At 45.0% G+C, this 12511-nt stretch overlaps 1 protein-coding gene across 2 annotated transcripts in view; it reads left to right on the forward strand.

Moving 5' to 3' along the window:
* LOC115150536 (sodium-coupled neutral amino acid transporter 3) overlaps positions 1 to 12511 on the forward strand; it is a 49995-nt gene that overhangs the window by 11187 nt on the left and 26297 nt on the right. For both annotated transcript variants that reach the window (XM_029693943.1, XM_029693944.1), the window contains 3 exons: positions 408 to 481; positions 2659 to 2751; positions 3698 to 3779. In XM_029693943.1, coding sequence (XP_029549803.1) covers positions 408 to 481; positions 2659 to 2751; positions 3698 to 3779 — 249 coding nt within the window. The remainder of the gene's footprint in view (positions 1 to 407; positions 482 to 2658; positions 2752 to 3697; positions 3780 to 12511) is intronic.

Raw genomic sequence — 12511 nt, forward strand, 5'->3', positions numbered from 1 at the left:
GTTTTAAAGCAAATTTCCTGCAATTCTATGTATTTTGCCATGGCTAATACTGTGTTATTTTGCTAAAACATATTAACAAAAATATATACTGCTAAATTAATTGTTTTTGGAATTTTCAATTCTCACTGACTGTCTAGCTTTTATTTTGCAGATTGTTAGTTCTCAAAGATTATATTCTAAAAAAATATATAGGTCCATTATCTTTTCTACATATTTTATATCTTGTTTTAGTCATTTAAGTTAACACTAAAAGCGTTTTTCCATCCCAAAAATGTATTTAGGCGACCTGAAAAATTGCGGCCCACCCAAGGATTTCTATGACAGAAAAGTCCCTGTGATTATGACAATGATGGTGTTGATGATGATGAGGAGGATGATGATGAAGCTCTCTCCTCTCTCCTCTGCAGGGTGCTCCTGACAGTAGTGGCTGTCCTCTCATCTTACTCCATCCACTTGCTACTCAAGTCATCTGGCATTGTGGGTATGTAGTCTTCAGACCATGAGCAGGACTTTTGTTGGAGACCATACACCAGTCAACCCCTACAGCCCCTGTCAGGAAGACTAATGTCATGATAACATCCCATAGCCTCACAGCCTGCCTCTTCTCTTTAGCATATGTGAAGCACCATCTCTTTTTGGCCTTATTTCCCACACATTTTAAATTGTGGTTTTTACATTGGATAAAAGTACAGACTTAGAGCTTCAAAATGTTATTTCATACATTGCAGTTAAGGAAGAATGGGAAAAGTAATGCTGCTTTGAAAGCTGATAAACCTGTAACCCCACTTTTGAGAAAATGGTCCGTAAATGTTTTGGTACACCTACAAGAGAGCTCTTCTTTGTTTACACCCGTTTCGCATTGTTCACAACCTCTTAAGCCTTAGGCCCACCCATCTCTTTAAGGATTCACATGTGAGGCTATGTGCTAAACAGAGTGAGTAAGGTAATGTAGTAAATAACCAAAGATTTCAAGACTAAAAGTAGTAGCCTACAATAAGGAAAAACGGCAGGTAGAAATATACTTTATCTAGTCCTTGGCCTATATTCTAATCTGACCTTGGTGCAGGTGATGTTGTTCTTCACATTACTGTTTATAGTAAACAGAGGCTATAACCACCCCCAGCCACATCTACTGTAGCTAAGTCGATGGGTCTCTATTGCTAGACCTGTTCACATGTTCAAGAAATAGGCCATATCACCACGAGACACATCTGGCTACATTGATGGGTCATGTAATCTTTTGGCGAAGTGGAGTCTTTTGTTTAGACATGTAGCTAGCAAGCTAGCTAAACAATAAACAATAATCCCAACCCATACAGTATAACAATACAAATAGATTGTCATAACCATGCATGAAAGGATGTAGTATGAATCTGCAGGTAGCTAAAGCTAACCAACTACTGTAGGTTCAATGTTAGCTAGCTAGCTAATAGTAGGCTATAACTAGCAATGCAAACAGATTTCTGAGATATGAATAATATTACTACATAGATCATACACGTAGCTTGCTAGTTAGCCAGCCAGCTAACGTTATCTAGCTAGCCAACATCATGCATTAACTTGCAATGAAAACAACTTTGACAACATTTGAAATGTATCATATGTGAAAATGTAGCTAGACTCTTTCCCGTATACATGGAATGCTTCACGGCAGACTGGAACCACTTTCACTAAGTAAGAAGTTCTCTGTCATTTGCGTTTTGTTTGTACAGCTTGCTGGGGCCATTGAGTCAAGTCACTCCAGTTCACACTGACTGTGTGCAATGCCATAAGAATCATCAGATCTTTCTCTCTCTCTGTCATGGATGCCATGGTTGCCCTTAGTTTGAAGATGTAATCTGGAAGACAGTTGTTTTATACAACAGCCTTCTGCGTTCTCTTTTCAACTCCTCCGCATTTGCAATCAAACGTGAGAATTTTCTTCACCTCGTTCTCATACTCTGCTTCCACCAGGCATTCCACTGATTTCCAAACTCAGTCAACTTCTTCCGTGACAACAACACTGTTGATCTCAGTTTCTTCCCCATCACTGTCATCAGAAGACTCTACAATGTCTGGTTCAATGAAAATGTTTTTACCTAAATCAGGGATTTCCTCATCGTCGGAATCAGTTTCAGGGTCAGAAATAGTCCTCCAGAAAGTAATCCATTACAACTTTTTCCCACATATCTTGGTCGATTGCACCTGCTAAATTCAGGGCAGAAATGTTGTTGAGAGCAATAGCAATACTTTTGCAATTCTCCATGGCTATAATAATACAATTTAAAAAATAAATAAAACGGTAGCAAAGATTATCTACACATACTGAGCAGCATACGACATGGCAGACCAATCAGAGCACATCTCTCAGCATGTCCAGCCCATCCATTATCTCAGCCAATCATGGCTATCGGGAAGGTTCCTGTCTTTTTCCCGTGGTTAAACCAACTAGGCTCGTAATTTAACAATTGTATTTGTGTTTACAGATGACATACAAGTTTGTTACGAATACACGTGAAAGTTTACATGTTCAAGAAGGTATTTCTGCAAAAAAATTCAACATATGTTTAATTAGACTGATCACTAGGAATTCACATCCCCCTCCCCAGTTCCCTGCATGCTCTACGCCACAGTACAGTACAGCTCTGTATGTGAATGTGTTTGATGACTGTGCCTCAGGTATCCGGGCTTATGAGCAGCTGGGCCAAAGGGCATTTGGAACGCCAGGCAAGATGGCTGCCGGCATCGCCATCACGCTGCAGAACATTGGAGGTGACGGCTCTGTCACACACACACACAAGCACACACACAGCGTCTCTCTGGGGATGTGTCATCATAATCATCATCATAAGACCTTGTCAGTGGGTACCCCTGAGAGCAGCCTGGCTCTATTAGTAATGCCCCTTTCTATTTCTGCATCTCTCCATTCCTGCTGTTCTTCTGTTCTCTCTCCCTGATGTGTGTATAGGGAAGGTGAGGAGATTCTGAGTCTGTGTGAGGGGATGCAGGAAAGACCGGGCAGTAATCTAGGCCCTCTCCTCTTATACACCAAGTCACTCGGCTCCGTCATGTCCTCACATGGTCTCTTCCATCATTGCTATGCGGATGACAGTCAACTACTTTTCTCCTTCCCTCCCTTCTGACACCCAGGTGGTGACACGCATCTCTGCATGCCTGGCAGATACTCAACTTTCTAGCTCTGACTCTTCTGATAGCTACTTCATTGAGGAAAAATCTACTTTCTATGCCTGTGACATCTCATAGCAATAACTTCATTTTGCATTCTTGTCACCATGTTAACCTGTGCTACACAGACATTATCAGAGATACTGAATTCACTGTTTTAGTTATGTTATCTATTGTTTTCTCAAGGGGATATATCAGCACAACATCAAAGTATTCGATACGAAAGGGATAAAAGGGATTAGCGTGTGTGTCAGTGTGTGTTTTAAGATATATTTAGATTTGCGGGAATAGGATTGTCTCTCTTGTATTTTGTGATGTTTGCTGTCCAGGATAATATGCACAGCCTGCACAAGGATTAAGTGTGTGTGTATACATTGTGTGTGTGTGTATATACTGTGTGTGTATACTGCGTGTGTATACTGCATGTGTATACGTGTGATTGTGTGCATGTGTGTGTATGTCTGTATACAGTATACATGTGTGTGATACTATTACTAATAGCTGTGTCTCTCTCTGTGTGTCCCTCCTACAGCCATGTCCAGTTACCTGTACATCGTGAAGTATGAGTTCCCTCTGGTCATCCAGGCCTTCCTGGGGATCGACAAGCCATCAGGGTGAGTAACATACAGCATGTTCTTTACATATTACAACAGTAACATAGATGGCCACTGTTCTGAAACAGTTCTTAATGTATCAGGCAGGGAGGGGGAGGTGGCTGCCTGTGTTTTCATCCAGTTGGATGGATGGGCATTAAAGTTCAGCAGAAGGAGATATGATCCAACGGTATGGGAATTCCTCCAGTGATCCTGAGCCAGTGTTAAACCACCACAGGAGAAACCTCCTCTCAGGTTGAGCCAATCTCATTTTAAGGTGCCAACTGGCACTGACAGGTCCGCAGCCCTTTGTGTCACCATGCCCCACGCCAAGCAGCTGGCCTGAGAACAGCTGTGTGTGAGAACAACCCTGGGAGAAGAGGGCAGCCTGGCCACGCTGATACAGACACACATCATTACACAGCCAGGCTCCACGGCTGAAACGTAAACCAGAGGATAACACCATGTAGACTAGAGCAGGTTGCCTGATAGCACAAAGACAATGGCCTTTACCCTGAAACAGACTGAGTATACTGTAGCAGCCTCTATGCACTGTCTATACTCTGGTATATGGTGCCTGCCTGGCTTGTGTTGGTGTGTTATGGCCAGCTGTCAGTGTGTTTATGATGCTGACTGAACTGAATGATGTCCAGGAAGTGTTTTACAGCTATACAGAACGCCTCATATTCTCAGTCTGAATGACATTGTGTGTGTGTGTGAGCTTTCCACAGAACGAGCCATAGATCAATCAGCGCCCAAGGCTGTGTGTGTGTTTTACCAACCAGGCTGTCAGATATCTGCTCTTTGCCTGGAGTGTTGATACTGTATATGGATTGAGAGTTTGTTTGTGTGAGTATGTTGTGGTTGATGTTTGTGTCTGGAATTGCTGTGGTGTGTGTATGCATGCGTGTGTGTTTGTGTGTTCTGTGTGGTTCAGAAGGTCATTCCCCTCTGCCCGTGTCTGTGATGATGTGTGACTGTGTCACATGGTAAGATGGTTGGCTGGGGTGTAGGTGGGGCAGCTTGACACTGACAGCACAATAAATGGACCACTCTCACAGGTTACAACTCTAGAATACAGATGCTGGAATTTGCTGTCATAGAGAAAATATGAGATGAACCTCCCCCACTGTCTCAGATGTGGTGGATTTGGTTAGTATTAGTAATCCAGTGGATTCTATGTGTCATGTATTGGCCTATTTCACTTGGGTGTAGTACACCTTGGGTGTAGTAGACTATGATTGGTCTGTCCCAGTATGCTAAGAGCATGGTGTCCCCCCACCCCAGTGACTGTCCAGTCCTGTCCCTGCAGCCTCAGACGGGTCTGTGCTACCCACGTTCTCACCCTCCAGTCCAGTCGGTGGTCACTAGAGACCCCACGTTCTCACCCTCCAGTCCAGTCGGTGGTCACTAGAGACCCCACGTTCTCACCCTCCAGTCCAGTCGGTGGTCACTAGAGACCCCACGTTCTCACCCTCCATCCAGTCGGTGGTCACTAGAGACCCCATGTTCTCACCCTCCAGTCCAGTCGGTGGTCACTAGAGACCCCACGTTCTCACCCTCCATCCAGTCCAGTCAGTGGTCACAAAAGACCCCACGTTCTCACCCTCCATCCAGTCCAGTCAGTGGTCACAAGAGACCCCACGTTCTCACCCTCCATCCAGTCCAGTCGGTTGTCACTAGAGACCCCATGTTCTCACCCTCCAGTCCAGTCGGTGGTCACTAGAGACCCCACGTTCTCACCCTCCATCCAGTCCAGTCGGTGGTCACTAGAGACCCCACGTTCTCACCCTCCAGTCCAGTCAGTGGTCACTAGAGACCCCACGTTCTCACCCTCCATCCAGTCCAGTCGGTGGTAACTAGAGACCCCACGTTCTCACCCTCCAGTCCAGTCGGTGGTCACTAGAGACCCCACGTTCTCACCCTCCAGTCCAGTCGGTGGTCACTAGAGACCTCACGTTCTCACCCTCCATCCAGTCCAGTCGGTGGTCACTAGAGACCCCACGTTCTCACCCTCCAGTCCAGTCAGTGGTCACTAGAGACCCCACGTTCTCACCCTCCATCCAGTCCAGTCGGTGGTCACTAGAGACCCCACGTTCTCACCCTCCAGTCCAGTCAGTGGTCACTAGAGACCCCACGTTCTCACCCTCCAGTCTAGTCTGTGGTCACTAGAGACCCCACGTTCTCACCCTCCAGTCCAGTCGGTGGTCACTAGAGACCCCACGTTCTCACCCTCCAGTCCAGTCGGTGGTCAATAGAGACCTCACGTTCTCACCCTCCAGTCCAGTCGGTGGTCACTAGAGACCCCACGTTCTCACCCTCCAGTCCAGTCGGTGGTCACTAGAGACCCCACGTTCTCACCCTCCAGTCTAGTCTGTGGTCACTAGAGACCCCACGTTCTCACCCTCCAGTCCAGTCGGTGGTCACTAGAGACCCCACGTTCTCACCCTCCAGTCCAGTCGGTGGTCACTAGAGACCTCACGTTCTCACCCTCCAGTCCAGTCGGTGGTCACTAAAGACCCCACGTTCTCACCCTCCATCCAGTCCAGTCAGTGGTCACTAGAGACCCCACGTTCTCACCCTCCAACCAGTCCAGTCGGTGGTCACTAGAGACCCCACGTTCTCACCCTCCAGTCCAGTCGGTGGTCACTAGAGACCCCACGTTCTCACCCTCCATCCAGACCAGTTGGTGGTCACTAGAGACCCCACGTTCTCACCCTCCAGTCCAGTCAGTGGTCACTAGAGACCCCACGTTCTCACCCTCCATCCAGTCCAGTCGGTGGTCACTAGAGACCCCACGTTCTCACCCTCCAGTCCAGTCGGTGGTCACTAGAGACCCCACGTTCTCACCCTCCATCCAGTCCAGTCGGTGGTCACTAGAGACCTCACGTTCTCACCCTCCAGTCCAGTCGGTGGTCATTAGAGACCCCACGTTCTCACCCTCCAACCAGTCCAGTCGGTGGTCACTAGAGACCTCACGTTCTCACCCTCCAGTCCAGTCGGTGGTCACTAGAGACCTCAAGTTCTCACCCTCCAGTCCAGTCGGTGGTCACTAGAGACCCCACGTTCTCACCCTCCAGTCCAGTCGGTGGTCACTAGAGACCTCACGTTCTCACCCTCCAGTCCAGTCGGTGGTCACTAGAGACCTCAAGTTCTCACCCTCCAGTCCAGTCAGTGGTACTAGAGACCCCACGTTCTCACCCTCCAGTCCAGTCGGTGGTCACTAGAGACCCCACGTTCTCACCCTCCAGTCCAGTCGGTGGTCACTAGAGACCCCACGTTCTCACCCTCCATCCAGTCCAGTCGGTGGTCACTAGAGACCCCACGTTCTCACCCTCCAGTCCAGTCGGTGGTCACTAGAGACCCCACTTTCTCACCCTCCAGTCCAGTCGGTGGTCACTAGAGACCCCACGTTCTCACCCTCCATCCAGTCCAGTCGGTGGTCACTAGAGACCCCACGTTCTCACCCTCCAGTCCAGTCAGTGGTCACTAGAGACCCCACGTTCTCACCCTCCAGTCCAGTCAGTGGTCACTAGAGGCCTGGGGGAGACTGGTGAGGAAGGATATCACTGTGGCCCACTTGGCCAAGCTCTCTTATTATGCTCTCTCTTTCTTGGTCTCAAACACACTCACGTATGCACGCAAGCACACTCCCTCACTCTCATTCTCTCTGTTTCTCTCTCTCTCTCATAAGCTCTCTTGTTAATGTAGAGCATGATAATGTGTAAGTGTGACAGATTTGACAGAGCCTTCTGATGAGTGTACTGTCTGGGTTCTTTTCAAACTGATTGGATATCTCATTTTGCTTTGGGTCTTTTTAGAAAGAGGAGTTGCATGCATGCTTAAAGCTGCAGTCTGCAGTTATAACAATAACAAAGTGTAATCCCTACCCCTCTTTGAGTAAAAAGCTGAAGGATGTGGCTGGAGAAATGTAACTAATCTCTAATTCAATGCAAGGACTGACCATCCATGATATCAAAATTATACTCTTAACCATGTTTTGAGGCTATATAGTGTTTGTTTAGATTTACTTTGTTTAAACAAGCTAATATTTTAGGTTCTGATGGGGTACACACACACACTTAATCATGAGGCATTTATAAGCTATAGTCTTCAAGAATCAATGGGTAATTATCATTAATTTATGCAAAACAAATTGATACCAGCAGCACCTGGGTTAAATGTCTAATGCAGGGTTCCCCAACTGATGGGCCACAGGCTGAATTTGGCCCACAGGTGATTTTATTTGGCCCCCAAAGGGATTTTAATTTTGGAAATCTGTTCCCAAGCATAATAGAGAGGTATATGTGATCGTATAAACAACACAATCTCACACTCAATTCATGCAAAGATGTACAAAAAATATTTCAGCAGATTTCGTGTGTTTTTGTGCATTTTTGTGTAGCTTAATTCGTGTGAAAAGACACATTTTTGTGCGACTTCATTCATAGGAAAATACATTTTTGGGGGACAAACAATCTTTTGAAAGTTATTAGAGCAATGCATGATGGGCTATGGTGTTCTACACTGACTTTTTTTGTGTACCACATTTATTTATATATATTTAAAAAACATGTTAACAACCCAAAATTGTAAATCAACCAGGTTATCACTGAAATAATTATAATATAATAGTAGTCTTACGTCGTTTTTATTTATTAATTCCAATACAGTTTTTTATGCTTGTTTTCGCTTAATACTTTGGGATACTGGTGCACTTGTAGTCAGAAAGGCCCTTTTTTCGTGAAGGCAACAGTAGACCTACACGATTTTCTTCATAAGGCATTTCATATTTTGTGGAGCCTACATTGTACAATTTTCTTCATAATGCATTTGATACAAGGCTTCTCTTTTTCATGTACATTACACCATTTCTTTCATAATGCATTTTATACAAGGCTATGTCGAATTTTATGAGGGTTGCCAGATTGACGAAAAAATACAGATTTTTTTTTGTGGTATCGATGATTTGATTGGGGAATGGGGATACATTTTTATGATGGGAAATTATAATACACACCATAATACACACACAAAAACTCTTACACGGATATGCACACACTCACTTTGTTTGCAATCATGTTATAGACAACTCTTGACTTTTGTATGAATAATCTTTTATAAAATATTTGTATCTTGTCATGTATTCATTATCTTAACTGGTTAAATGTTTGTAGTTTGCATGTTTCAGTAAAAATTAGCATGGTTAAATAGTCGTAAATCTCTGCTTGATTCAGCTTTTGGTATATTTGGCATTTTTATACATATTCTGTATTTCCACTGAAGAAAGCAATAATTAATCAACTCACTACTGTAAATAAATGCACACCACCAGTTATAAAACTGAAATCTCTCTCTGTTAATAAATTGTGAGAAATGCTCAGTCTGAAGCCATTCGGCTATGGGTTTCACAGCCCTATAGTAATGATACAAGTTATATCAGCTTAGAAAGGGTTTATTTACAACCTCTGGGATATAACATGTTGGGCAAAGTGGTATAGGAGAGTCTGATATATAACCCCTAACTTGAGTTGAGTCTTCGCCAATGAGAATCAAGAGGGGCCTAGCTTCTGGGGCAGCAGGTAGTCTAGTGGTTAGAGCATTGGGCCAGGTAAAAATCTATCATTCTGCCCCTGAACAAGGCAGTTAACCCACTGTTTCCCAGGTGCCGTGGATGTCGATTAAGGCAGCCCCTTGCACCTTTCTGATTCAGAGGGGTTGGGTTAAATGCAAAAGACACATGACTAGGTTCCCTTCATCCATCATGACTGGCAAAGGCATCGATTCTAGGCCGTAGAAAATCCTACATCCATTTCATTAGATCAGAACAGGATGGATTAACAGTGCTGGATTAATATTGCTGGTTTGCATCCTAAAAAATGGATAGCTGAGTAGACATTATTTGTCTACCCATATGATGTGGATCATTTTCAGGTTATTAGATATACAGTGCATTCAGAAAGTATTCCGACCCCTTGACTTTTTCCACATTTTTGTTATTCTAAAATTTAGTAAATAAAAATGTTTCATCATCAATCTACATCAGGACAAAACAAAAACAGTTATATTAAATTTTTTTGCAAATTTATAAAAATAAATAAAAATAAAATACCCTTTGCTATGATAATCGAAATTGAGCTCAGGTGCATCCTGTTTCCATTGATCATCCTTGAGATGTTTTTCCAACTTGATTGGAGTCCACCTGTGGTAAATTCAAGTGATTGGACATGATTTGGAAAGGCACACACCTGTCTATATAAGGTCCCACAGTTGACAGTGTATTTCAGAGCAAAATCCAAGCCATGAGGTGGAAGGAATTGTCCTTGGAGCTCCGAGACAGGATTGTGCCGAGGCACAGATATGGGGAAGGCCGCCCGGCCAAACTGAACAATCAGGGGAGAAGGGCCTTGGTCAGGGAGGTGACCGAGAACCCAATGGTCACTCTGACAGAGCTCCAGAGTTCCTCTGTGAAGATGGGAGAACCTTTCAGAAGGACAACCATTTCTGCAGCACTCCACCAATCAGGGCTTTATAGTAGAGTGGCCAGACGGCAGCCACTCCTCAGTAAAAGGCACATGACAGCCTGCTTGGAGTTTGCCAAAAGGCACCTAAGGACTTTCAGACCATGAGAAACAAGATTCTGTGGTCTGATGAAACTAAGATTGAACTCTTTGGACTGAATGCCAAGCATCACGTCTGGAGGAAACCTAGCACCATCCCGACGGTGAAGCATGGTGGTGGCAGCATCATGCTGTGGGGATTTTCTTTTCAGCAGCATGGACTGGGAGACCATTCAAAATTGAGGTAAAGATTAACGGAGAAAAGTAACGAGAGATCCTTGATGAAAACCTGCCCCAGCGTGCCCAGGATCTCAGACTGGGGTGAAGGTTCACCTTCCAACAGGACAACTACCCTGAGCACACAGCCAAGACATCGCAAGAGTGGCTTCGGGACAAGTCTCTGAAAAACATGTTTTTGCTTTGTCATTATGGAGTATTGTGTGTAGATTAATGGAGCAAAATGAACGAAGCAAAAGGTACTGGGCACTCTGGAGCAGGTTTTCATCAAGGATCTCTCTGTACTTTGCTCCATTAATCTTTCCCTAAACTCTGACTAGTCTCCCAGTCCCTGCTGCTGAAAAAAAATCCCCACAGCATGATGCTGCCACCACCATGCTTCACCGTCGGGATGGTGCGTCGGAGGGCTTAGCGGGTTTTCGTATAAGCTTCCGGGTTAGAGTCCTGCTCCTTGAAGCAGCAGCACTACTCTTTAGCTCAGTGTGAATGTTGCCTGTAATACATGGCTTCTGGTTGGGGTATGTATGTACAGTCACTGTGGGGATGACGTCCTCGATGCACTTATTGATAAAGCCAATGACTGATGTGGTGTACTCCTCAATGCCATCGGAAGAATCCCGGAACATATTCCAGTCTGTGCTAGCAAAGCAGTTCTGTAGTTTAGCATCTCCTTCATCTGACCACTCTTTTAAAGACTGAGTCACTGGTGCTTCCTGCTTTAATTTTTGCTTGTAAGCAGGAATCAGGAGTATAGAGTTATGGTAAGATTTGCCAAATGGTGGGCGAGGGAGAGCTTTGTACGCCTCTCTGTGTGTGGAGTAAAGGTGGTCTCGATTTTTTTCCACTCTGGTTGCACATTTAACATGCTGATAGAAATTAGGTAAAACTGATTTAAGTTTCCCTGCATTAAAGTCCCCGGCCACTAGGAGCGCCGCCTCTGGATGAGCGTTTTCCTGTTTGCTTATGACGGTATACAGCTAATTGAGCGCGGTTTTAGTGCCAGCATCGGTCTGTGGTGGTATGTAGACAGCTAAAAAAATACAGATTAAAACTCTCTAGGTAGATATTGTGGTCTACAGCTTATCATGAGATACTTTACCTCAAGTGAGCAAAACCTCGAGACTTCCTTAGATATCGTACACCAGCTGCTGTTCACATATATGCATAGACCCCCGCCCCGTGTCTTACCAGAGGCTGCTGTTCTATCCTGCCGATACAGTGTATAACCCGCCAGCTGTATGTTATTAATGTCGTCGTTCAGCCACGACTCGGAGAAACATAAGATATTACAGTTTTTTAATGTCCCGCTGGTAGGATATACGGGCTTTCAGTTCGTCCCATTTATTTTCCAGCGATTGAACATTAGCTAGCAGGACGGATGGCAAGGTCAGATTAGCCACTCGTCACCTGATCCTCACAAGGCACCCGGATCTTTTTCCACGAAACCTGTCATTTGCCTGCCCCCTGTTTTGTAAATAAACATTTGTTATTTTGAACTGTCTGCATCTGGGTCTTATCCTGGGATCTGATAGTTCGAAATAACAAATGTTTATTTACAAAACAGGGGGCAGGCAAACGACAGGTCAAGGGCAGGCAGAGGTTGGTAATCCAGGGCAGAGTCCATAAGGTACAGAACGGCAGGCAGACTCAGGGTCAGGGCAGGCAGAATGGTCAAAAACCGGGAGAACTAGAAAACAGGAAATAATGAGAAACAGGAGTATGGGAAAAAACGCTGGTAGGCTTGACAAGATGAACTAGCAACAGACAAACAGAAAACACAGGTATAAATGCACAGGGGATAATGGGGAAAATGGGCGACACCTGGAGGGGGGTGGAGACAAGCACAAGACAGGTGAAACAGATCAGGGTGTGACAGTCAACATGAAAGAGAGGAGGATGACATTGCCGTTTTTCTACAAGCACGAAGGCACGCACACAGAAATCAGAACCATGGCC

The sequence above is a fragment of the Salmo trutta genome, chromosome 16, assembly GCF_901001165.1.
Source record: "Salmo trutta chromosome 16, fSalTru1.1, whole genome shotgun sequence".
Classification (NCBI taxonomy): domain Eukaryota; kingdom Metazoa; phylum Chordata; class Actinopteri; order Salmoniformes; family Salmonidae; genus Salmo; species Salmo trutta.